The sequence below is a fragment of the Odocoileus virginianus genome, chromosome 17, assembly GCF_023699985.2.
Source record: "Odocoileus virginianus isolate 20LAN1187 ecotype Illinois chromosome 17, Ovbor_1.2, whole genome shotgun sequence".
Classification (NCBI taxonomy): domain Eukaryota; kingdom Metazoa; phylum Chordata; class Mammalia; order Artiodactyla; family Cervidae; genus Odocoileus; species Odocoileus virginianus.
In genome coordinates this window covers 58,507,390-58,534,350 of record NC_069690.1, presented here as the reverse complement: position 1 = coordinate 58,534,350, position 26,961 = coordinate 58,507,390, and the positions used below count along the sequence as shown (strand labels likewise).

General features: G+C 55.9%; 1 protein-coding gene across 1 annotated transcript; it reads right to left on the bottom strand.

The window, feature by feature from the left end:
* Nucleotide 1: 1 nt before the first annotated feature.
* WIPI1 (WD repeat domain, phosphoinositide interacting 1) lies at nucleotides 2–26,960 on the bottom strand. The gene is made up of 13 exons (XM_070480109.1): nucleotides 26,798–26,960; nucleotides 22,958–23,040; nucleotides 20,031–20,200; nucleotides 15,262–15,358; nucleotides 10,032–10,129; nucleotides 9,519–9,611; nucleotides 8,982–9,052; nucleotides 8,036–8,143; nucleotides 5,264–5,428; nucleotides 4,412–4,519; nucleotides 3,570–3,688; nucleotides 3,318–3,418; nucleotides 2–488 (listed from the first exon to the last, which is right to left on the bottom strand). Exons 1-13 carry the CDS (start codon nucleotides 26,875–26,877, stop codon nucleotides 441–443), a joined length of 1,341 nt encoding a protein of 446 aa, XP_070336210.1. The 5' UTR covers nucleotides 26,878–26,960; the 3' UTR covers nucleotides 2–440.
* Nucleotide 26,961: the final 1 nt, after the last annotated feature.

The following is a 26,961-nucleotide window of genomic DNA, read 5'->3' as shown; positions in this document are numbered from 1 at the left end:
GTGTATTGCCATGATTATTTTATTAGTGTCCTAAATGGGACTGAAAGGTCATAAATGATTTATTCCGATCACTGCAAACATCTTTTGCCTGGCGACAACAGCCTCTCTGAGTCACATACAAGGAATACAGTTCTGAGAGGTGTTCTATAGGTACATTTTATACACAGCATACATGTTCAAAAGGATGCCCTTGCTAATGTAAAATTCGGGTTGTCGATGGATACGGTTTGTTCACGTGGACGCTGCGGCTGGGACACGCTTTCCAGGGCAGGACGTGGGTGCACGCCAGCCCCCGCGCCCGCCAGCTGAGAGGAGCTCGCCTGGCGAGAACTGCGTCCCTGGGGGTTCTGACCCCCGGTGCTGCTCACTCAGCCGCCTGCCTTTCGTCCACCTTCCTCGTTTGCTCCAGAACCTCCTGACCGGGGCGGTCCTGCTGCCCGTCAGGACGGCGCGGCCTTGTCCTGCTGATCTCCACGGCACGAGGTGATCTGCCGAAATCAAAACAGAGCGGCCTTACCCTTTCTGGGCAGGCCGGCGGGGGGCATGCCGGTGGGTCAGTGTCCACGCGGGGCCGGCGGAGGTTCCCCATCCGTCCGTCAGTCCACAGACCGACCCTTGTGTGTGGCCACAGGGGTCACCTGTCTTCTTTAGATGCAGAAAATACTATTTGTAAAATATGTATATGTATGTTTGCGAGTGTGTGCGTGTTTGGTCATCTGACTCTGTGTGACCCCACAGACTGTAGCCCACCAGGCTCCTCTGTCCATGGGATTCTCCAGGAAGGAATACTGGAGTAGGTTGCCATTTCCTCCTCCAGGGGCTCTTTCCAACCCAGGGATCGAACCAGGTCTCCTGCACTGTAAGCTGATTTTTTTTTTACCGTCTGAGCCACCGGGGAAGCCCAGAATATACATGCATATTGATATGAATATGTGTATTTTCTTTAAAGGCGCATCTTACTTGTAAACACAGACAGCTAAGTCACTGTGAAGAAGTCAATAAACACCCTTGGTCCCAGTTCCTTCACTCCTACTCCCAAGAGTAAGACAAATGTCAGAAAATAAGCAGACTTGCCAAGGTCGACTTGTTACTGACCCAAAGCTGCTCCCTTCCCGAATACAGCATCTTTCCAGGGACCAGAAATGATCAGTCCTCTTTTCTCTCACTGTGTTCGGAGCAAAGAAAATCCCAAGGAGGGAAGACGGATGGTACCCACTCCAGATCAGCAGTGACGACACAGGGACCCCTCGGGATTATCCGGGCAAACCTCTGCTCCTGTCTATGAGCTGCTGAGACCCCAAGATTCGTCAGGATCCTGGAGTGCCTTTAGAAATGTGGGTAGAGATGAGACTTCTGGGCCGGTGTTTGTAATGGGCCTGGCACTTCAGGACAGGCAGAGAGAGGAATGTCTACACTCTCCGGGGATGATGACAGCCAGTGAGGGCGTGACTGAGACAGTCCCTCTGGTGATAACATCCCAGGCCTCTGACCCTCGTGGCTGAGACGGAGAAGCCTGCACGCGTTATCCGTCGCTGTGCCTGCAGCCTCAGGGCAGGGCTGGGGTCCGAGGGCCCCCACGAGCCCTCCCGCTGTCACTGCACAGTTTCAGGGGCTGCTTCAGGATCACTAGGGCCTGACGAGGATTCCAGGGGGCCTCTCTCGGTGACGGACACTCCCACTCGTGTAAATAAGAAGCCCCGACGCAATTTAAAGCAGCTTCCACTCATCTGGACCTGACGCGGGAGATGGGACGACAGGCTCCTCCCAGGCTCCCTGGCATTGCCTAAGCAGACAGGCATCCCATTTTATCCCTAGTTCTTAAGCATCTCCAGTTTTTTTTTTACTCCAAATGATGTGTCAAACAACAGGTACACCAAATAACATGGGGTACCTTTAATTTGATACAGGTTTTCTTTGGCAAGAGATCACCTCTGAATGCCAATAACCAAGGTAACCCGGTTCTGTAAATATAAGAGGTTCCTCTGATTACAGCTGAGAGTCTCACAATCCAATCATCTTTTAGAGCAGCCTCAGACTTTTACAACTGCTGAAGTGGGATCTGATGACGAGTAGGAAGGTCCCATAAGCCACTGCGTCTGACCTGCTCTGGGTCCCGAGGATGCAACGTCAGGACCCAGATGTCAAGTTTTGGGGGACAGTAAAGCTCCCTCTGTAGTGAGGAGGGGTGAGAGACCCTCCCAAAGCAAAACAACTGCCCCCTTGGGAGGCGTTGAGCCAACAAATGTTTTTAAATGCACAGTTTTAACGATGACTGCCTTCCACCCCTGAAATGTCAACCTCACTTGTTGGCACTGTGTGTGACAATCTATAAAAAGCCAGAAATGTTTGTCTCACGCAGCACCCCGTGGAGCCTTTTGGGAAATGACGAATGTGGCCTTTCTGCCCCCGCATGAAGGGCCCATGGCAGCTTTTTGGTTTTTTTGGCCGTAACAAGGCATGTGAGGTCTTAATTCCTTGACCAGGGATCACACCTGCACCCCTGCATGAAAAGCGTGGAGTTTTAACCACTGGACCACCAGGGAACCCCCCTCCCTTTCTCTCCTCTGCTTACCAGACTGTTCTACAGATCTAGGCAAGAGAGAAGCCAGACCCAGACTCCATCCTTTTGTGAATGGAATCCAACTGACACGAAATCACCACCGAGAGGAAACACCGTACCCCAAGACCTGTGCCCCAGTGGCTCCCTCTCTCTGCCTCGGGAGGGACGGTCAGGGAGCCCCCACGTTTAGGCCTAAACACTGCTTCCATCTCGAGATGATTCCAAGGTGACCGTCCAGGCTGCTCTCTAACTAGAGCTCACAAGAGGGGGTCTCTGCTGCCCCGAACAGAAGCTTGAAGGATCAGAACCAGGGGACAAGCTTCTCCTCACCCCAAGGTGTGAGAAGGAGCCATGCCCAGCGCCCAGCCCAGCCTTGGGCCCTCGCTGCCGGCAGGGCTGAAGCAGGATCGCGGGCGGCCAGGCTAGAGGGGCCGGGGGTGGGGGAGGTCCCCACTGACATGCGGCTGTTAATTAAAGGGGTCTTGAGCAGCGAACACAGCTAAAGAAGCGGAACTGCGGCCTGGGTCTCTGAACCCGGAAGCCGAGAGACCCCCTGGGTGACAATGTGCCGTCCTAACACGTGGGTGGGCTGGTCTGGGCGCGGAGGCCCATCTCAGGCTAAACCCCGCTGGCCTCCCGGGTGTCCGGGCAGGATTAGGTGGTGCGGCCCAGACAATGGGGCAGAGGCTCCGCCGCGGGCGGAGGGGAGGGCCCGTCCAGGCGCAGGGACCGAGCTCTAGGGGCGGCCAGTGCTCACAGGAGGGAACTCGTTCTCGTCGTCCAGACACACCGGTCCCGTGGCAAACTCGTGTTCGGGAATGACCTCGCCACGGAGCGCCCCGCCGTCCTCGGAGTAACCTGCAGAGCGGCAGTGAGGCGTGAGAGACGCTGGGGGGCTGATCTCAGGCCTCGGTCCGGGGCCGCGCCTCACCTGGCACGGTGCTCACCCAGGCCCCCGCGGGCCGCTCACCTGGGACTGTGCTCACCCAGGCCCCCGCGGGCCGCTCACCTGGCACGGTGGAGGCTGCGGACGCACTCGGCCTGGCTACTGTCGCGGCGTAAGACTGAGGTAAGGGCGGTCTGAGGTCGTTTTCTTTATTCTCTTCGCTGGTTCCTGAGCCAAGCAAGCTACCGGCAGCGATGGAGGGGGCAGGGAGAGATGAGCAGTCACCTCCTGCCCAGGACACCTCCCGAGGAAGAGCCGGGGAGGCCGGGCCTGGCCCTGGGTTCAGGCTTAGCTCCCTGTTGGTTCCCCAGACCAGCACGCCCTCTGACGGCCAGGTCAGTCGCGAACGTCCCATTCCTGGTTCCGGAACCTGCGCCCACCTGTGCGCACCAGGCGGGCACGTGCAGGCCGGCTCCCCAGAGGGCCCAGGCAAGGGGCGTCCTGCCCGCAGATGGCAGGAGAGCATCTCCGTTCAGTTTAGCAAACACGTCCCAGGGACCCCGGGGGAAGAGGGGCTAGCAGGGAGAGCCTGGCATGCGTGCTGCCGAGCCGACAGGAGCCTGGCGCCCCACACCCCCGCCCCCCTTGCACCCCGGGTGCCCCTCCCCGGGCACCCCAGGCCCCCCGCACCCCGGCCCCCCACACCCCGGGGCTACCCCGGCATCCTGGGGCCCCCCGCACCCTGCACTCGGGCGCCACCCCCTCACCCCAGGTGCCTCCCCTCACACCCTGGGGCCCCCGCTGCCTCCTGCACCCCGGCTGCCCCTCCCCACACACCCTGCCCCCCACTGCACCACCCCTGCCCCAGCCGCCAACCAGAGCAGGAGGCTCGTCCCTGCCCTGGGCTCAGGGGACGCAGACAGTGAGTCCCGAAAGCCTGGCCTTCTGAAGACTGGCCTCTTCACCTGTGGGTCTTGATGAGGACACAGTCTCCTCCGTCCTGAGGGTCCAGGTTGTAAACATACAGGTGCCCACTGGACGACGCGACCAGGAGCCGCGGCAGCTTCTGGATCCTGAGGGCGGAGAAGACGCTCGCCGCGGTGCCCACGGACGTGGGGGGTGGGCTCAGACCCGTCTCCAGGGGCCGAGCCCCGCCCCCGGCCCCCCCAGCGCCCAGTCCCGCCCTCCACACGCCCGAGGCCCGCCAGCCCCGCGGCCTGGGTTTCTGCTGCGTGTCCTACTGATCTCCCTTGAGGACGGTTCCTTGTCTTTGAGTGTGATTGTGTGGATGAGACAAAAGGTCGCGGGTGAACCCTGCACAGAAGGCCGAGTGGGACCCGCCTCTGCCTCTAACAGCGAAGGAAACGGCGGGAAACTGGCCCCCAGCATCACAGGCTAGTTTTACAGAAATCTTTCCAACATTCAGCTTTAACAGGCACACTTAAAGGTCTTAGATAAGATGTCTGTCCATCCCACAGGTGTCTGGACCTAGACTTTGGAACTAGAGCCCTTTCACATAATTCTGTAAAAATGGAAACTGTCTTCAAGACAGTATCACTGGAATGAGGAGGCTGAAACCTCCATGCCAGCTTGCAGCTGCCCCCTAGGAGAAAAGTCCAACCAGACGGAAACTGGCTGACAGTGTGGGGGTTTGGATGGTGAGGTAGGGGCGCTGGGGGGCGGGTCTGCCTTTACTTGCCCCTCCTGGCTCCCTTCTCTCGACTTTCTCTTAAACACGTTTGCATGTTTGGGGCATCCCACACTTCGGGAAATACACCAGTGAGGGTTTCTGCCTGGCGTTGGGGGGGTGGGCATACGTGGCGAGTGTGCAGATGTTCCTGTGGCCGGAGAAGCCCAGACGCCCGGTGGCGAAGGCCCTGTCCTGGTTCATCATGTCGGACACCTGGGTGGGGAGGTAGTTGGATGCAGCCAGGAACATCTTCCCCACGTAGCCAGTCCAGGTCGAGGGCTCCTCGGGTCGGCTGGGGAGCAAGGCGAGCGAGGGTGAGCGCGAGCCCCACCCGGCGGCCGTCCAACACCCGCGGCCTCCGCACGGGGAAGGGCCCGTGCCTTGCTGCGACGTCCTGCCCAGGTGGCTGGGGACGTGCCCTTCCGGCCGTGCCCCAGGGCGCGAGGCCTCGTGTGTTCTGGGGAGGAGCCCTCGCACGGCCGCTGAGCGGCTCCGGGCGCTGTGGCCTCTCTCCATTCAGGAGGTGAAGGATGGGTCTGATTCTAGGCTGCTGGGAGGGGGCTGGGGAGAGGGAGACGGAATCGGTCCCTGGCCGCTGTAACACAAACCCAGGCCTGTTCTGGGCTCACCCAGAAAAGAACAGGCCGATCTCAGAGTCAGACCTCGAGGCCAGACTATGTGGGCAGCAAACCCCCGGGCGAGAGGCCTGCGCGGTGTCGGGTTACGGCCCCCGAGCCATCTGGGTGGGCGCCAGGATGCTCACAGGTGGGGGAGTCCACGGGGCCTGCTGCGCCCCCTGCAGCCGCCACCTGCACCCCATCCCTGGGTCTCGGCCAGACGGGAGGGTGGGGGACGGGCCGGCTCCCCCGTGAGCTGCCAGTGGACTGGACTCACACCTGCCTGCGCCGGCGGGACAGACGCACACCCGGGGCAACCTGCTGAGGTTGTGGGACGGATTGGGGGGGGGTGGACACGGACAGAGGGGGGACGTGCGACGGACAGGGGGACACGGGACGGACGGAGGCATGCAGGATGGACAGGGGCGGGGACGCGGGACGGATGGGGGGACACAGCACAGATGTGCGGAGAGAGGATGTAAGCGTGTCCGTGGGGGCGCCCAGCCGTGGGGGCGCCCAGCCAGGGAGCTGCGGGGAGCATGGCCGGGGGGCGCTCCTCCGCGGGAGGTGGGGCTTTCGGGCCACCTGCTCGGAGCACTGGGGTGGCCACACCGCGCGGGGCTGGCGCATGGCAGGTGCTCGCTCATAAAGGGGTCTCTGGGGTTACAGTGAGCTGGGGGCTTTGGGGGTCCCCCAGGCTGGGCCCCCAGGCTGGGCCCCCAGGCTCGGAATCGGGAGGTGGGGGGTGGGAGGACACGTCGGGTGCAGACAGACGCGCACCGGGACTCAGCGCCCCGGTGGACGAGGCAGGGAGGCCTGACGCTGCTAGAGAGGCGTCCGTGTGCCACCACCGAGCCCCAACACGGCCAGAGAAACACAGTTCAGACGCCCTGGCCGCTGAACGGGGGGACGCCAGCGTGCTGCTCCGCGCCCTGACGTCTGTGACAGGGACACGCACACCCCGGGCTCCAGCCTGGCACAGGCTCTGTCCCTCCCGCCCGTCCTCCCCGCCCAGGGTCAGCCTCGGGGGCTGGAGGCTCTGGCAGTCTCGTGGTGCTAGAGAGGAACCGCTCAGGCAGACCCTGGAGCTACTGCGGGCTCAGATCCAGTCCTGGCAACACAGCGTGTCACACGCGTGTTCTGTTTTTGCCGTTTGTGTAATGGTGATGCTCACACTATCTTGCAGCCTGGCAAGTGTGCACTGGCATGATGTCTAAAAACAGCATCCGTGCCTTCATTGAAAGCAGCCTTATTGCTAAAGGATGCTGACCATCACCTGAGCCTTCAGCGAGTCGTAAATCCTTTTGCAATCCTCGCACCAAAGATCCCTGATGACAGATCACCATGACAAACGCCAAAATTTGAAATATGCTCAGGATGACCAAAATGTGACCCAGAGACACAAGCCAGCAGATGCTGTGGGGAAGTCGGCGCAGGTGGCAGAGCGGCCACACATCCTCAGTTTTAAAAAGCGCAGCAGGGGTGGCGAAGCAGGTCGACGCGCAAGGCTCGGGCACAAGGCTGGCCTGAGCATCGCAGTATTGACAGAGAGACTGGCAAACACTTAGTTGGTTTCCCTCTGAGCCCAGCGCTATACTAAAGGGAACCTGCTAGAGACTTAAGATGCACACACGATCGTTGTTATGTCAGGGTCTGCAGACGAGGACACGGGAGTCCAGTCACAACAGCTCACCCGCCTGTGGTCTCCTGCTCATGGGAGCGGGGCTGCAGGCTCAGGAGGGCAGCCCCTGACCCCCGGGGATCGCCCCGAGTCTGCCGCTGACACAGTCACCACGTTGGTGGAGACAGCGAGTAACACGGGCTCGGGGCCTTAGCAGAGAAGTCGGGGGCACAGTCAGACCAGGACCCCACTCCTCTCGTCCAGCGATCCCCGGACTTTTGGGCACCAGGGCCTGGATTCGTGGAAGACAGTTCTTCCATGGACTAAGGGTGAGGGGACGGTTTGGGGGTGATTCAAGCCCAGATGGCACTAGTGTGGGTTTGATCCCTGGGTCGGGAAGATGCCCTGGAGGAGGGCATGGCAACCCATGCCAGGATTCTGGCCTGGAGAGTCCCATGGACAGAGGAGCCTGCTGGACTACAGTCCTGGGGTCGCACCGAATAGGACACGACTGAGCAACTTAGCAGCATGCACCCAAGCACATCCCATTTACTGTGCCCTTTATCTCTGGTTTAACACCGCTGCTGGCCTGATGGGAGGAGCCGGATGCTCGGCCCGCAGGTGGGCCCCGCTCTAGTCCCCCGAGCGTTTCCAGTCCTACCTGTTGGCGAGATGCTCCAGCTTGAAGATGTGCACGGTCTCCGTGTTGCTGGAGGCGCAGAGGAATTGCGAGTCCATGCTGAAAGCCAGGGAGCTGATGGTCACGTACCTGGAGACACAGCCACAGCGAGAGGGTGAGCCCGGGCACGGGCGAGGGGAGCGGCCTCCTGGCTGGAAGTCAGCTTCATGAGAAAACAGACACCTAAACATATCCCGGGGAGTCTGGGCACATGCAGATCTCGTTGTGTTGGGCTTCACTTCGTGATGGCTGCAGACACTGCGACTTTTACAAACTGGGCTCGTGGGACCCTGCGCGGAGCTCGCCCTCCGGGGCCGTCTTCCCCACAGCACGTGCTCGCTATGTCTCTGGGTCACATTTTGGTCATTCTTAACATACTGTAAGCTTTTTCATGATTATTCTATTTACCATGGTGATCTGTCAGCAGTGATCTTTGCTGTGAAAATTTTAAAAGGATTGACTCTCTGAAGGCTCAGGTGATGGTCAGCATTGTTAAACAAGGAGGCATATTTTAAAATTCAGGCATGTACACTGGTTTTTTGGAGAAGGAAATGGCAACCCACTCCAGTGTTCTTGCCTGGAGACTCCCAGGGATGGTGGAGCCTGGTGAGCTGCCGTCTACGGGGTCGCACAGGGTCAGACACAACTGAAGTGACTCAGCAGCGGCGGCAGCACACTGGTTTTTAGGGCTTCCCAGGTGGCGCTAGTGGTAAAGAACCCGCCTGCCAATGCAGGAGGCGTAAGACTCAGGTTCGATCCCTGGGTGGGGAAGATCCCCTGGAGGAGGGCATCGCAACCCACTCCAGTATCGTTGCCTGGAGAATGCCATGGACAGAGGCGCCTGGCGGGCTACAGTCCACGGGGTCGCACAGAGTCGGACAGGCCTGAAGCCGCTGAGCACACGCAGACACACACGGTGAACACAGACCTTTTCACCCCTCTCCGGAACTCATAGAGCTTCTGCCCATCGGGAACGGAGAACACCCGGATGACCGTGCCCTGGAAGAGAGTGGGTGGGCGTTTCTTCCTTCAGACCTGCCCCTTTGGAAGGGAGCTTGCTGGATCAGTCTGCAGCATCTGACCCCGGAGAGGAAACACAGGGGGCTGTCTACATGCTGTGTAAGCTGTTCTTGGAAGGTGAATTGAACACCCTCTGTCTCCTGGTCCGTCCCCAGCCAAGCCCAAGGCACTGGCATGCTCCATCCGTCTGCTCTGGCTTCCCAGAACCCTTATCTGTCCGTGACAACCAGCACACCAGTTCTTGGTCAGACCGCGAGGCTCTGGGCAGAGAGGCTCACGTCCTACACACAGCAGCCCTGGGTCTGCAGCGATGACAGATGAGGTGGCACAGGCAGGGGCCAGGGCCTCCCTCTGAAGTGCATTCCAGCAGCTCCGTGGCGCCCAGGACCCTGCGCACCCCTGGCAGAGGGGGGCCCCCGAGGACACGGCCACGGGCAGCACTCACCTTCTCGGAGGCGCTGGCCAGCCTGGAGCCCGAGGAGTTGAAGGCGATGGCAGCCAGCGTGCCCTCGTGGGCAGCGATGGTGCAGACAGCCTTCTGTTGGCAACAGGGATGGTGGGGTCGATGCCGGGGGGCGGGGGTGCCGTCCACCTTCCGTCCCTCCTCCTCCCTTCCGAGACGCCCTCCCCCCTTTGCTGGGCTCCCTGTCGCTCAGCCGGGCTGTTTGGGTCTAGGTTCTGCTTCACAGCGGCTGCGTTTCTGTCCCTTCTCCTGCCCTCGGGGAGACGGTGACCAGCCATGGGGCTGATGAACCTCTGGGGCCCGGCTCCGTGGAGCTCGGCGGCAGGGGCAGCACGGGCGCTGGCGTCGCAGGCCGCACCGCGGCCCGCAGGACACGCTTCCCCCCTATCTGTCTGCCTCGTGGCGACGTGGACGCATGGCGACGGAGGCAGAGCGTGACCGTCCGTCCACACCCAGGGCTCACCCGGAGCTGACCGCGCGGCCGCGCCGACTTACCAGGGAGTGTCCGTCGTAGAGCACAATCTCGCCTGTGGTCAGGCTCCCAGGATAGGCCACGTAGGAATTGGAATGGTTGATGGAGAGCGCGCACAGACCTGGAGGGGGGAGCCCAGTGAGCGGCTGGGTCCGCGGGGGCCGGGCTGGGGCCTGGGCGGGGGCGGGCAGGGAGAGCAGCCCCGGGAGCAGCTGGGTGGGTCCGTGGGGCCGGGAGGGGGTTGGGCGGGGGGTCGGGCGGAGAGCAGGGTCCGCCGGGGCCGGGCGGGGAGCGGCCCGGTAAGCGGCTGGGTCCGCGGGGCCCGGGCGGGCACCGCGGGGAGCTGTCCGCACGCGGCGGGGCCGCAGCGCCGCCTGCTGGCGAGCGAGGCGCCGCCCCGCACACCCTTCCCATCAAAGGGCCCGTGAACTGAGCTCCCAGGGGAGACCTGCTGACCGGACACCGACCATGTCCACGCGCAGCTGAGCGATCGGAAGGCACAATGCCTTCCCTGCTCTTCTCTGAATTGTGCCCCAGGGCCCGACATGACATCTGCCTCGCTTCCAACTCAGCCTCTGGGCCGTAAGCTCCCAACTGAAATAAAGGTTCCTACTGGGAACCTTTAAAGAGCATTTAAGTAAAGGATTTTCACAACATTGGTTTCGATGAACACAGGTGTTTGTGACAGAAGTGAATTCAGAGAATCCCCAGAACCAAAAGCATCACCAGAACAGGCACCTGGAGATCAGACAAGAGAGACATCTTTTTAAATAAAAAAGCCTGCTGATTCTTTGTTACACGTGAGCCTGTTAAGTGGGTTTCTTATAAAAGCATAAGAGAAAATTTAGATTAGGCTAAAATGGACCTGACCCTAATCTTCTGGGCAGAAGAGCAGAAGTTTAAAAAAAAAAAAGAAAGCAAACGTCAAGAATGGGAACCAAGGTCCTGCCCTCCTCCGGCTTTGCCGGGGACTCGGCCAGCGCTGTGTCCTTGTCACCTGCCCCGTGGCCGTGGGAGGGACGGACTGACCCGGTGCCCTCTCCCGAGGCTCCCTGCAGCCTGCCTGCCTGGACAGGGCCGCCCCCCCCCGCCCCAGCCTTAGAAGAGACCACCCACACCTTCTCAGTTTTGCTCTGAGAACCTCAATGCTCCATGTTATGTGGGGAATTTGCAATCAAAATGCAATTTCCATAACAGCTAGCCTAAGCAGGCAGGTGTTCTGGCCTCGCGGAAATGGGGAGCGCAGACAGTGAGACCGGTGGCCTGACTGGTGGGTGCCCTCCCAGAGGGGCCCTTAGCAGGGAAGATGCTGTGGTTGAACCCCGGCCTGAGCAACAAACCAGAGAAAAGAGTTACGATCTTACAAATGTAGCTGGTAACTGCTGAAGGGTTCTGAGCACATGGGTTAAAAAAGAAAAAAAGCAGTGTTAATCAAAACCACGATGAGATGCCACTTTACACCCACTAGGATGCCTCAATTCAAAAAGACAGGTAATTGGAACCCTCGTACACTGCTGCTGGGAATGTAACGTGGCACAGAGTGAGGGTTTGGAAAACAGCCTGGCAGCTCCTCAGAAGGTTAACATAGAATGATTATACAACCCCCAACTTCCAGTCAAGAGAAATTAAAATGTACAGCCCATAAAAACTTACACACGAATGTTCACAGCAACGTGATTCATCATAGTCAAAATGGGGACACAGTCCAAATGTCTATCAACTGATGAACGAACAGATAGAACGTGGGATCTTCTTACAATAAAATAGTATCAGACAGTGACAAGAAATGAAGCCCTGATGTGCACAGTGTGGATGAACCCGGAAGATACTGTGCTGAGTGCAAGAAGCCTGTTCACAAAGACCAGGCACTGTATGACTGCACTTAATTCCGCTTACAGGGAATGGCCAGAAAACAGATACATCTATGGAGACAGAAAGATGGTTAGGGGAGCCTAGGACTGGGGGCAAGGGGGTGATGGCTACGAGTTAACGGGTTCTGGAGGGGACTGATGAGAACGTTCTAAAGCTGACGGCAGTGATGGGTACAGTTCTCTGAATATGAAAGCTACTGATCTGTATGCTTTAAATGGGTGAATGGTGTGGCATGTGAATTATATCTCAGTGAAGCTGTTGGGAAGCTGTTTTGGGAACGTCTGGCTGAGAGAGGCAGCAGATGTGGGTTCAAGACCTGGTCTGCTGTCCATCATGTAACTCGGACTGGGTTATCCCTGCCCTTTGCAGGCTTGATTCCCACCCCTGAAGTGAGCGAGGCAGGGAGCTGTGGGGATCCAGCCTTTTTTCTAGCTTTACTGTTCCAAGAACCCCAGTTCTCATTAACCTACTTCCTCCACTCAAAATATTGAGGCCCATCTCTGGCGGGGATGGCTGGGAGGCCTCTGCGCAGAAAGACTTGGACAGACCCTTCAGAGTCTGTTTCCCTTTTTAACTGAGATGTAATGGACACAGAACATCACATGTTTCAGGAGTCCCACATGATGATCTGATGTTTGTGTATATTACAAAGTCATCACCGTTGTAAGTCCAGTCAACATCCTTCACCACACACAGTTACAAACGTTTTTTTTCTGTGATGAGAACTTTGAAGGTCTACTCTTTTAGTAACTTTCAAACATGCAGTGCAGTATTATTAACTATAGTTTCCACATTGAAGAGTATACGCCCATGATTTATTTCTTTTTAACTGAAAAGTAGTAGCTTTTTACCCTGTTCAACCATTTACATCCCCCTTTCCCGAGCCCCTGGCAACCACCAGCCTATGCCTCTGAGTCTATGTCTGTGAGTGTGTCTATCCGTGTGTGTGTTTTGTTGGAAAAGGCTGCACATAGGTGAGATCTTATGGTGTTAGCCTTCTTCTGCCTGACTGAATTCACTTAGCAGGATGCCCTCGAGGTCCATCCATGCCACCTCACTGGCAAGGCCTCATTCTTTTTCATGGCTGGTTAGGTTCCATTATCTCCATGCCCCACACCTCTTCATGCGTTCATCCACTAATGGACGCGGAGGTGCTCCCACGTCTTGGCTGTTGTCAATAACGCTGCTATGAGCATACCCCTGCAGATAGCCTTTTGAGGTAGTGTTTCCATTTTCTGTGGCTAGATAACCAGACATGGGATTACTTAGCCATAAGGTAGCTCTAGTTCTAGATTTTAGAGGAAGCGCTGTCCTCTTCACAGTGGCTGTGCGAATTTACGCTCCCACCAACAGTGCAAGAGGCCTCCTTCTTCTCCACACCCTCGCCAACACCTGTTATCTCGTCTTTTTGATAAGAGCCATTCTGGTAGGTGTGAGGTGACCTTCAGAGTCTTATATAAAAATGTAAGCTTCCCAGAAAGGAAGGAAGCTTGAACTTCTTCAACTAACACGTAACTTTCTGTAGCACCTCATGGACAGGGAGCAAATGCTGGATTCTGACAAGAAGGGGCCAAGGATGGTGGTGAGGGTGGGTAACCCTGGGTGACCACGAACCGACCCACCTGCCTCTGGCCTGCACCTTGGCCAGCCCACCTGAACTTAGCCCAGGAGCCTGCACGCGGACCCCCGCAGACTTCACGAAGGTCCCTGGAAATGCTGAATGGGAGCCCCTTTGGTTGTGTGTGGTCCAGTTCTCAGAAACTGGATGTTACTACAGGTTTAGGGATTCCTGTTCTCCTAGGCTTCCATTTCTGTCACAGGTACCCCATGAAACCTTTGGTAGGAAGGGAAATGTGCCTTTTCTTTGATATTATTTTACAAGATAAAAGGGATAGTATAAAAAAATTTGTAGAGCCTAGAAATTATAAAGGAAGAGAAAAGAAAGCACACATAATTCTACAACCCAGAGGCTTTTCACCATGCTCAATATTTGAGTATATTTCCTTTTGATCTTTAAAATATATATATATAAAGAGTTGGGTTTTTATGTGGTTTTGGGACTTTAGGCTTGACACACATTTTCACAGATCACGGTCAGCTATAATTCCACCAGAATGGTCTGGCTGTAAGCCTTCTGCAGCTGGAGAAGAAATGCCTGCTTTTCATTCAAGAAGCGCTGGCATCATCAGCTGGAATGAGAAGGCGGTCCTGTGATTCTAAGTCATTCTTAACTTGGTATTTACAGTTGTTGCTGTTTAGTTGCTAACATGCGTCCAGCTCCTTGAGACTCCGTGGACTACAGCCACCAGGCTCTGTCCATGGGATTTCTCAGGCAAGAATCCTGGAGTGGGTTGCCATGCCCTTCTCCAGGGGATCTGCCGGACCCAGGGCTCGAACCTGCGTCTCCTGCAATGGCAGGGGGATTCTTGACCCCTGAGCCACCAGGGAAGCCCCAGTATTATATTAGAGTATTATATGTCAAGCAAGTCAACAGTTGTTTATAAAATGCAGTTCTCCCTGGGTTGATTAATGGGGTATGCTTTCCAGTTTTTAAAAAGAGAGAGAAGTCGTCTCTGGACTCACAGGTGCTCTGTGCACAGACCCCACCTGCGTTCCAGCCTCTAAAGAGCGCTCCCTGGGGAGCACAGCCACCCCACCCGGTTTCCCGCGCTGCCATGGGGTGCAGACTGCCCCCCGATATTCCCCGAAAGCCTGTGAGGCCAACAGTGACCCCACATTCCGCGGCTGGCAGATGTTTTTATGGAGATTTCCACCCTCAGCCGCTCAGGGCATAGACTGTGCTGCCAGGAAATGAGCTTGGACCCCGTGGGGCAGACCCTTTGGAGGAAGCGGCCGGCCGCCTCTGACACAAGTTGGGCGGGCAGAACACGGACAGACGGAGGGAAGGAAATTCACAGCCTCGGCGGTGCTGGGTGGGAAGCGATGGCAGGACGTGAAATGTTCAGTACCGAGTTCCCCAAATCAAAAGACACTCAGAGTCTATGTGCCTGAGCCTGTTGGCCACACGGTCCCATCTCCCTCCTGAACCCACGAAATTCATCAGATCCAGAGCCCCAGTTTCCACCTCACAGGTTTTTGCACAGAAAATCAACGAGAGGCTGGGAACAGCAAAGGAGACTCCTGGCCTCTGATCTTATATTGGTGGTTTCCGCTGCCTCACAGGGTCTGCTGGGGGTTCCTGAGTGAGGCACGGCCACGGCCTTGCAGGGGAGCTTTTACCATCCGGAGGCTGCTGTCCTGATGAGCCTCGGGGAGCCCTGCCCGTAATATCTCCACGAAGGGCTTTTCAACTGGAAAACACAGCTGGCAAGAAGCCACGGGGCATGAGACACGGGGCCCTCGTCCTAGGCAGGGGCTCACCTGTCGGGTTTGCGGGAATATCCAGGATGGTTTTCAGAAGCTTCATGTCCTTGATATTGTGAATGTAAATGGACTCCTCCAGGCAGACCAGCAGCCTCTGAAATCACAGACCATCCGTTATTGGGGATGGAGAAGCACCTGGTCCTCGGAACGCACCCTCTGGCCTGTGCGTCCTAACTTGATTCCGAGCCTAAATGCACAGGAATTGTGGCCATCAATTATAGATTACATTACGGGCATGTGCCCACGTTTCCATCACCATCCTCTGGACAGAAGCGCAAAGTACAGGATTTGGGGAAATTTCATGTAGAAATTGAGATTTCTTTCTGTTTTCTTGTACTTTGCATGTTCAGTCACTTAGTCGTGTCTGACTCTGTGAGACCCTGTGGACTGTAGCCCACCAGGCTCCTCTGTCCACGGGATTCTCCAGGCCAGAATATGCGACTGGGTTGCCATGCCCTCCTCCTGACCCAGGGATCTTCCTGACCCAGGGATCGAACTCTTGTCTCCTGCACTGCAGGCGGATTCTTTCCCATCTGGGAAGGGGCTTTCAGCCTGGGGGCTCCTGCCTCCGGCAGCCCCTGCTCCCTACACCCGCAGCCTCGGCTTCCTCCCGACCACTGCTTCTTAGGACCCAGTGAGCGCCGAGCGTCCCGGGGGCAAAGCCTGCAGACGTTGGTTCAGGGGTTTTTAACAGGGACCCTGGGAGTGCAGACCACAGCTCCCGGTCCAATCCGTTCATCCCAGGAACAACTCTTGGGAAGGAAGGACCTAAAATTGCTCTGAGAAGCAGCAGGCTCTCCTTCTGAGAAAAACCTCTTCTTCCAGTAAGACTTTTCCCGCTCAGAACTTCTCAGGAGGCTGCCACTTGAACCAAGCAGGAAAATAATACTGAAACACCCCTCTCAGTTTTAGCTGAGGCTCTGCGACCACAGTGCTGGATGCCCAGAGGTGAAAAAGCAGATTCTCACAGGGTCTCCAGGTTGATGGCATATATTAGCGTTCATCTGTAAAATGGACATTCCCTGACTTACCCAGCGCCTTGCCATTTCCCCGCACTCCCTATGACTTAACTAGAGTGTTCTATGCCCCCTTACTAACCAGCCAGCTTCCCCGGTGGTTCTGCTGGTAAAGAACCCTCCTGCCAGGGCAGAAGACTGGGGTTCGATCCCTGGGTTGGGAAAATCCCCTGGAGGCGAGCATGGCAACCCACTCCAGGGTTCTCGCCTGGAAACTCCCGTGGACAGAGGAGCCTGGCGGGCTACAGTTGGTGGGGTTGCGAAAGACTCGGACATCACTTAGAGAGTCAGGCACGGCCGAGCGACTTTCACTTATTAACCACTCAGCCTTGGTGGAACCTGGGGCTGGCCTCCAGCTCAGCTCACTCCCTGTCACCCTGGCTCGCATCTACTTTCCTAGGTTCTAGAAGGAAAGCTCCTTTTATCCTAAATAATTAGGAAATGATTTGTAGCGCCTGCTCTCAGAAGCATCCATCCAGTCACTCCCCGTCTGGACAACGAGGGTCCCTCAGAACAGATGGTCAAAGAAGTGTGGATGTTTACAAACCCAGATCCGTTGGGTTTATTGTCTTTATGCCATAGAATACGCTTCCTCTGTTAGTGTTAGGGGATCAAGAGCCACTGAAAGTGAAAAATCACAGTTACACAATTTTCTTCCTTTCTACCCAGATTTAGAAGAAAAAGGGGGTTTTCTTTCCTCGTAACTCCATGTACAAATCTTGGACTTTCCCCCCGTTTTCCAGAAAGGAGCTGCACTGCCTGAGGACCCGCTGAAACAGACAAGCAGCTTCTGTTTCCACTTCCTCCGGGGGGCAGGGCGGGACCCCGGCCTGGCAGGGAACAGGCTGCGGCTGCCCCCAAAACCAAAAGTGACATCCAAAACCTGAACGTTGTTCTCAGATTTATCAGTCTTTTATTGATTTTGGCTCTTGTTAGAAAAGCTCTTCTCTATACACAGGTTAAAGAGGAATTTTATTTATGCTTTCCTTTTTAAAAAAACCTTAAGAAAAAAAAAACTTTATTTTGTAACCAGTGGGCTTTCCTGGTGGCTCAGTGATAAAGAATCTGCCCGCAATGCAGGTGACCCAGGTTCAATCCCTGGGTCAGGAAGATCCCCTGGAGGAGGGAATGGCAACCCACTCCAGGGTTCTTGCCTGGAGAATCCCATGGACAGAGGAGCCTGGCGGGCTACAGCCCACGGGGTCACAAAAGAGTCTGCCATGACTGAGCGACTGACACTCACTTATAGTCGGTTAACAAACAGTGTTGTGATGGCATCAGGCAGGCAGCAAAGGGACTCAGCCACACACACACACACACACACACACACGTGTCCATTCTCCCCCAAACCCCCTCCCGTCCAGGCTGCCACGCGCTCGGCAGTAGGACCACGTTTGTTATCCACTGTAAATATAGCCGTGTCTATAGGTCCGTTCCAAACTCCCTAACTATCCTTTCCCCCCAGCCTTCCCCCTGGCAACCGTAAGTTCGTTCTCTAAGTCTGTGAGTCTGTTTCTGCCAAATCTGAACACTTTTAAGAAAAGCAAAGCCTGAAGACTTTCCAGACTCGTTTCAGATCATCTCTCAGCAGAAGAAACATGAAAGCAAGAGAGCCTTGCTTGGCCCGAGGTCTGGTTGGCTTGGCCACGACAGCGCAAAGTTCTAGGCGTGGGGTGTTCTTCAGGAGGTGGGGGAGGGGAGCTCTGAAGTTAATGAGTGTTTTATTGAGGAGAGGCTGGCAGCAAAGTTTAACAGCCCCATCTGCTGATGAAAATACTGGAGAGTGAGCAAGTGAGACTTTATACAAATAAACGTCGTGGATACCATTTAAGGGTTCTGATCTTGACAGGACATTTGCCTAAACAGTCTTAAGATTTATACCCTGGCTATCAGCATATGCCAAGATAAAATGCTCTGCAAAGAAATTTAATGTGCAACCAGTAGATATCAGAGACAGCACCGGAGCCAAGAATTGTGCTTAAAAGCCTTCAAGTAAAAAAAAAAAAAAAAAGCCCTCAAACTGCCTTCCTCTCCCTTGCCGGGAACCCAGGTTTATCTTTTTTATCTCCTGCTACTCCTCACTCAAACCTCCCGTATTCCGTTTCTCAGGCTATCTTCTGCCACCCCGGACTTCAGGGGTTAGTCAGTCAGAAGAGTGATCAGCCCAGAGAAACAACCACTTCCTTCTCAGAAACCTGAGACAGCACGTTGTCTCATTTGTTAAAAGAAAAAAACCAGTAACTGAGCACTTAGTAGTTGAGGCACCAAGGGGCGAACAGTGACCTCGGGGAGGGCCACGGCCTGCAGAGACCTGGGGCCATGTAAGTGAGTAGGCAGGTCTGCCTCACCATACGAAAACCCGATTCACTTGTCTTCGTGTTTAATGGGCTTCCCCGGTGGCTTAGTGGGAAAGAATGCACCTGCCAAGAGAGGAGACACAGGAGACGTGGGTTCAGTCCCTGGGTAGGGACGATCTCCTGGAGGAGGAAATGGCAGCCCACTGTGGTACTCTTGCCTGGAAAATTCCATGGAGAGAGGAGCCTGGTGGGCTGCAGTCCATGGGGTCGCAAAGAGTCGGACATGATATTCAACTGAACAGACAGGTCTGCCTAGTCATCTAAAGAACGGGTTTATTTGTTTATGTGTTTATTAGGCAGCTGGGAGACAGATATTCACGGAGCATTTTTCTACTGAGCACTGTCCTTTCTAAATGGCACTGTCTTTTCTACCTGGTCTTAGAACAGTGAGCAAAATGTGTACAGTTGCTGCCCTCATAGGATTTATTAATTTATATTTATTTTTTGAGGGAGGCGCGTTTCCTGCAGCATGTCAGATCCTTGTTCCCCCACCAGGTATTGAACCTGTGCCCCGGGCATTGGAAGTGTGGTCTTAATCACTGGATCACCAAGGAAGTCCCTCGTATAGGACTTAAAATCTAATAATTCAAGGGAGACTTGACTAACACCCCAATGCTTATTTAACAGGAACTTGCCATTTGTAACAGAGTGTGCATTACGCATCTGAAGTAACACTAAGGCTCCATCCAACAAAGAAAGTGGGAGTGCTGGTGGCTCAGTCCTGTCTGACTCTGCAACCCCTCGGACTGCAGCCCACCAGGCTCCTCTGTCCATGGGATTCTCCAGGCAAAAGTGCTGGACTGGGTTGCCATTCCCTCCTCCAGGGGATCTTCCTGGCCCAGGGATTGAACCCAGGTCTCCTGGCGTGCAGGCAGATCCTTTACCGCCTGAGCCACCAGGGGAGCCCCTAACAAAACGCGGCCAGAAACATCTTCAAGGGCTCCTCCTGCCTTGGGCCCGTCACCTGGCCCTCAGGAAAGGCCTTGGTCACCGCAGGCTTCAGCACTGACTGGGAAGGGCCACACTTTCTCTGCAAGAGCTTCCTCAGCGGGGCATGGCCGCCCGCCTGCAAGGACTGCCCCCATCTGGGCCCAAGGCAGACGTGCCCCTCTGGTTTAAGGCCCCTGCAGGGCTGACGAGATGGCTTCTGAGCCCAGCCTGTACCCGGGGGACAGCGTTCACCCAGTCCGTGGCCAGTGTTCAAGGAAGTGCTGCAGGCGGGAGGGCCGGGGAGGTCTGGCCACCAGGAGGAGCACGTGGAGCAGACTCAGCCCGGGGCTGGGGCTTAAACCCGGCAGAGCAGGTGCCTGCGGTCATGAGAGGCACTCAAGCCCCTCCTCGGTTCCGGCGACCCCGAGGGACGCCCACCCCGCCCCCGGGGCCCCCCACCCACCTGCCGGTTCAGCCTGATGGACAGGATGTTGCCGGAGTAGCTGTAGTTGCAGATCTCCGTGCCCTTCTTGAAGTGGTACACGTTCATCTGGCGCGGCTTCGCGTGGCTCACCACCACCACCAGGCTACTGGAGAAGAGGCGCTCCACGATGTACACGTCGGGGGTGTCATCTGGGGGCGGGGGCGCAGACGTCAGCCCCGTGCACGGAGGGGGCGAGGGGCGCAGACATCAGCCCCCGTCCATGGAGGGGGCGAGGGGCGCACACGTCAGCCCCGTGCACGGAGGGGGCGGGGGGCGCACACGTCAGCCCCCGTCCATGGAGGGGGCGAGGGGCGCAGACGTCAGCCCCGTGCACGGAGGGGGCGGGGGCGCAGACGTCAGCCCCGTGCACGGAGGGGGCGAGGGGCAGGCGGGGGGTGCAGACATCAGCCCCGTCCACGGAGGGGGCGAGGGGCAGGCGGGGGGTGCAGACGTCAGCCCCGTCCACGGAGGGGGCGAGGGGGCAGGCGGGGGATGCAGACATCAGCCCCTGTCCACGGAGGGGGCGGGGGGCGCACACGTCAGCCCCGTCCACGGAGGGGGCGAGGGGCAGGCGGGGGGCGCAGACGTCAGCCCCGTCCACGGAGGGGGCGAGGGGGCAGGCGGGGGGCGCAGACGTCAGGCCCTAATTGGGGGAAGGCAGGGCCGGGGGGAGGCCGGGTAAGCAGACGACAGCCCCCCTTCCCATGAAGGGGTGTGTCTGGGGGGGCACAGACGTCAGGCCCTACCCAGGGTGAGGTGGGGGGTGCAGGGGGAGGGCTGGGGGCGCAGACGTCAGCCCCCTGTTTGTGGGGGCGGGGGACACAGGCGTCAGGCCCTGACGGGGATGGGGAGGCCGGGATGGGGGAGAGGTGGGGGTGGGAGAGCAGACGTCGGGGCCCTGACGGGGATGGGGAGGCCGGGATGGGGGAGAGGTGGGGGTGGGAGAGCAGGCGTCAGGGCCCTGACGGGGATGGGGAGGCCGGGATGGGGGAGAGGTGGGGGTGGGAGAGCAGACGTCGGGGCCCTGCCCTGGGCTCCCTCCTGCCCTCTGCTGGCCTCCTCGGGGCTCGCCTCCCTTGGCACCCACTTGCAGTGACTTCCTTCTCTTGCGCCCACAGTGAAGCTCTAACCATCTCCCGAGTCCCCACGCCCTTTAGGTGGTGGACAGGCAAGGGGACACGGTGATCCGAGCACAAAGCCGGCTCTCCTCGCTCCGCTGCGGCCGCAGCGCTGGAGCCCCCTCCTCTCCACCCCCTCCCTACCCGTCCGGGGCCCCACTGGCTCTGTAGAACCTATCTGGGAGGTTTGCTGTTGCTGGGTCCCTCAATCCTGTCTGACTCTCTGTGACCCCGTGGGCTGCAGCCCGCCAGGCGCCTCTGTCCAGGGATTCTCCAGGCAAGAATGCTGGAGCGGGTAGCCATTCCCTTCTCCAGGGGATCTTCCCGACCCAGGGGTCGAAGCTGTGTCTCCTGCATTGGCAGGTGGATTCTTTACCATCGCCACCAGGGAGGCCCCATCTGGGAGGTTTAGACCATCTCAATCTATTCTCTCTTTTTAAAAAAATGTTTGAAATTTGGATTTTATTTGGCTGCATGAGGTCTTATGTGTAGGGCGTGGGCTTAGTTGCCCCGGGCCTGTGGGAATCTTTGTTCCCTGACCCTAATCCTCTGCATTAGAAGGTGGATTCTTAACCACTGGATCACCAGGTTAGTCCCTCTTTTTTAAAAAACAGGTACATTTGGCGTATTTATTTATTTTTTTGGCCGTGCGGCCTGTGGGATCTTAGTTCCCCGACCAGGGAGTGAACCCGCAGCCCCTGCATTGTGAGCGGGTGTCCTAACCACTGGATCACCAGGGAATTCCCTCATTCTGCTCTTTCTCCGTGAGTGGTTTCCAAGGAGTGACAGCTCTGTTGGAAGTCTTTGCTTCCGGAATTCTTCAGGTCCCCGCTGCTAAGAGGTACAGGTACCTCAACAATGGGGGCAGGAGCACAGTGAGCTCTGGCCCACGCCCCGTCCTGCGGTACCCCGACTGTCTCTGAGTCCCTTTCCTGGTGAAAGTAACCTGGACGTCTGTGTTACGACCAGCAGAGTCCTGCACCCAGGAGCGAGGTACACTGCTAACAGAAAGCCCTCTGAGCGCCCGTGGGGGGCCTCTGTGTCTTCCCGGGAACACTTTTCACACACAGGCCTCTTCTGGGCTCCATCAAGCCCCACGGGGGACAACACAGGGCAGATACAGAGCACGATCTTCTCCAAAAGTTATAATAATGACGATAACATCTTACAAATAAACTAGGAGCCCAGGACTTCATGTGCCAAGCCACTTCCTTTCCAGGAAATCCAGCACGATGGATTTCATCACTATGATGCTGGCAAAAATGGTGACTTTCCCTGAGACAACAAGAGAGTCACATTTCTAAGCTGGACTTGTTTCTAATATTTGCTGGAAGTACTTCAACGTCTTTGATATGGACTCTGTGATTGGGGCAGTATTGCTTTATTAAAACCAAGAAGTGACTTCCAGGACTGAATGAATGTGACCAATATTCTATAGTGCCAATGAAAGGGCAAAAAAATAATAATAATAATCATTAAGTCATCTTTTGCTTTGACAATTATAAAAACTGTTGACCATGCATATAAGTATACGAAAGTGTCAACAGTACAGTTTCAAAGGCTTTCTTATGTAAAAAGAAAAATGTTACCTAAGCTATAGTCAAATCTCACTTTATGGTGGTTTTTTTTCCTAAGCGAGTGGAAGCAGTGATTTATGTTTAAACCTGAAAAAGTATGGACTCTGTAGGTGTGACAGCTCACGGGGTTGGAGGGGAATGGAAAGCTCAGGAGCCCGGCTGGGAATCCGGCAGGAGGACGTGATGCTCCGACAGCCACACACACACTTACTGCTTCCGTGGACGTGGTCCAGCTGTTCCACGGAGCTCAGGGAAAACAGCTTGTAGCCGGCCTTGGTTCCGACAGCGAGGGACCTGTGAAGACAGGGACGGCCCGGGAGTGATGCGGTGCTGGGTCCAACCCCGGATCTGCCTGCGGACAGACACAGCCGTCCCTCTGGGCTCCCAGGGGGACAGGGAAACATACAGCCTCATGTGTGTGGGGGGGGTGAGCATATGTGTGTGCTTAGTCACTAAGCTTCCCTTGTGGCCCAGCTGGTAAAGAGTCTGCCTGCGATGCAGGAGACCTGGGTTCGATCCCTGGGTTGTGAAGATGCCCTGGGAAAGGGAAAGGCTACCCATTCCATTATTCTGGCCTGGAGAATTCCATGGACTAGCCCATGGGGTCGCAAAGGGTCGGACACAACTGAGTGACTTTCACTTACTTACTTAGTCGCTAAGTTGACTCCTTATGACCCCATGGACTGTAGCCCGCCAGGCTCCTCTGTCCATGGGACTCTCCAGGCAAGAAGACCGGAGTGAGTGCCATGCCCTCCTCCAGGGGATCTTCCCGAACCAGGAATCGAACCCAGATCTCCTGCATTGAAGGTGGATTCTTTAGTGCTGAGCCAGTCCTACGTGGACATAAAAATGAGTCCAACTCTCTCATTTAAAATAACTATATGAAAAGGTGTGCTTCACCCTTCACAGGGAGGCACAAACTAAAATAAGCAGCTTACTGCTACAAGTCCAGATGCCCAAGGCTCTCGTTTCACTAGCCTGGAAAAGAGAAGGTCATATGATTTTCATGGGAAGTTTTTTTTCCTTCCCAAACATTTGTTCTTCCCTGGGATGACACCTTAACAGGTGGCTCCTTCTGCTGAGGGGCTAAGCTGGGGGAGGCGGGAGGTCAGAGGTTAGCCCCCGGCAGCAGCGGGCTCAGAGCTGGGGCTTCGCTTCTAGAACCAGCGCGCTAACGGCCACAAGCAGCACCTAGAAAGGCTGGCCAGCAGCATCTTAAACCTTCAAAACACACATACTCTGTAGCCAGCGCTGTTTTTAAAGCTTCTCCCTATAAAGATTTTTCAGGGAATGGCAACCCACCCCGGTATTCTTGCCCGGAATGTCCCATGGACAGAGCATCCTGGCAGGCACAGTCCATGGGGTGGCAAACAGTCTGACGTGACTCGGAGACTACGCTTTCACTTTCTTTCATATGTGCATTTAGTTGCAAACCAACGTTTCTAAAGTTTTCAAGTAAGGGGGGAAAGTCGTAATTAAGAGTCTTAAAATGTTAATCAAAAGATCTGGCAACTTAAAATCATTTTCAAACACATGCTCTGCTCCGGAAGTTTTAAAGACCGGCAATGGCACTGTGATCACTGTTGTGCTTCTTCCCGCCATGCCAGATCTCTGGCACGACGGATCTTTATTTGCAGCACGCAGGATCTAGTTTCCTGAGCAGAGATCGAACTGAGCCCCCTGCATTTCAAGCACTGAGTCTTAGTTGCTGGACCACCAGGGAAGTCCCACTGCTGTATTTTAAATGGTTAATCAATGGTCACAGAAAACTCTGACTCGAGGAATTCAGACTCAAATTTTATCTCATTCATAAGGCCTTTTTGCAGGAAAAAAAAATAATTTTCTCATCACCTCCCATGAAAACGAGATTTGGGACAAACACATATCATAAATGAAATGAGAAAAAAATATACCCAAATTGTCTAGCACAGGGCCGAGCATGAAAGTATGAGTGAAGCAGACTAGTAAAGCTTAGTTGTCATTACTCCTTTCTCTTGAAATAGTGGATCCCAAATTCAGCTTATACTTAGAGCTGATACTCCTAAATGTATTCGGTAAGGGGCGTGCTTATTTTAAAATCCAATGTCATACCCTCTAAGGCTCAAAGCAACTGACCGTGACAAAAAGGTTTATTTATAGGTGAGACAGAGCTGTCCAGCAGAGCCTTCATCCAAGAAAACAGAACTGACCGTAGAGACTACGGAAATTAACTTCCCGAGCGCCCTATGGTTTTGAAAATGACATGCTTCTCCACCTGCTATAGAAAGCTGGGACTCGCCTAGAGTAAAAATTAACACCCTTAAGAACATCTAATAAAGAGTGCTGCAAAGCAGGATTGAGAACACTTCCTGCTAAGAAGCAAACCAACTCTCCTCCTTAACCTGCTCTCCTCCTGAAGCTGAGTTCAACTGGGAAGGCAAACACCCGGGCATTTCAACAGCCACCCTCTCTTGCAAAATGTTTCTTACAAAACATCAGAATGGTATCTAGACCATCATTTTTGTAAACTGTTGGTCTCAAACCATGAGAAAACAATTCAGTGAGTCATAAGTGGCTTAAAAAATTAAAAAAAAAAAATTCCAGAAGGTAGTGCACATAGGAAGGGTAAACAGCTGTGAATTGCTTTTCAGTGATATTATATATATAATATTGGAGAAGGAGATGGCAACCCACTCCAGTATTCTTGCCTGGGTGATTCCATGGAGCCTGGTGGGTCCATGGGGTCAAAAAGAGTCAGGGGACACCACTGAGCAACTAAACAACAATATATATTACATATATGTCTGTGTATGTGCATATAGGTAGATAGATATTGGGTAATGTTGTAACGTGTATTTCTTATTGTGGGCTGTGGTCAAGGAAAGCTTGAAAGTCACTCATGGAACCAAATTGTCTGGCCACCAGCTTACACGATTACACATACAGTTTTTTTTTGAACAAAGACATATTGTTTGGCATGGGGTGTTTTTAAAGAGAAGACAAAGGGCATGGAAGGCCCGGGTTGCTTATGGCACATGACGACCTTAATGACACTGCTGACTGTTCAGTGTTAGCACAGTCCAGGCACAAACGGCCAGCACACCTGCCTGAAGGCGACTCCACGAAGGAACCCGACAGAAACTGGTACAGCAGGAAGTGGGGGACTGGGACTGGTCATCGCTGCCTGATGCTGTGTGGCACATTCCAAAGAGGTTATTCCATATGGTCCCCGAGATGTCTAACAATCCCACTAAAGGAGGAAAGGGAGCAGCCTTCTGCTTCTAAGGGACCGACTCCTCCATATGTCTCAAACACAGTCCAGCAACCCCCAGCTCACTGGCCAAAGTCCGAATGTGAACATCAAGGCGAGACATTCAAATCTACTCAAGAAGCAACAGAGGGGAGGTCACGCTCCCCTGGAGGGCAGCCTGGGCCGGGGACAGCGTGCCTGGACTCCCAGGAGGAGTTCCATCTGGCCGAGTGGGCTTCCTGAAGACACACTGGGGGCAATGGGAAGGTTCCTGACAACCCGGCCCGCAGGCAGGCGCCCAGGCTGGGCTGGGCTGGGACCAGGCTGGACTGGCTTCGGGGATAGGCTGCCTCCTTGTCGTTGGCCCTGCCCAGATGCCACGTTGAGATGCTTAAGGACAAATGGGAAAGTTTTTCCTGAACTCCCATCTTCCTGGGCCCTAGCTATCTCGCCCTCGGTCAGCTTGCAACTTTCCCGTCCGTTCCCATCTCCTTTGTCTTGACCACCGCCCCTCCTGCCCAGACCCCCGCTTTGGTCACTCCCCGGCCCCCCAAGTTCCCCAGCCTCCTTCCGCCCCCTCCCTGGGCTCTGTCCCCCCTTCTCCCAGCCGGCCCCTCCTGGCTCCCTGCCCGCAGGAGGACGGGGTCCGCGCGCCGGAGGAGGGGCGGCACGAGGACCCGCACCGGCCCGGGCCGCGCCGACCGTCCCACCCAGGCCCCCGGGGCACAGGCCTGCGCCCACTGTCCAAGTCGCCGACTGCACGACACCCCCGATCGCGACTTTTCTCTCCCAGCTCCCGACGGGGCAGGCGGCCCGGCTTACGTGCAATCCTGATTGAAGGAGAAGCAGCTGAGCGCCGCCTCCGCCCCGCCAGGGGCGCCGTCCGCGCCCTCGGCCTCCATCGGGGGCTCGACCCGGGAAGCCGCGGCTCCGAGCGGGCGACAGCCACCTCAGCAGCCCGCTGGCGCCGGCCCCGCAGGCCGGTC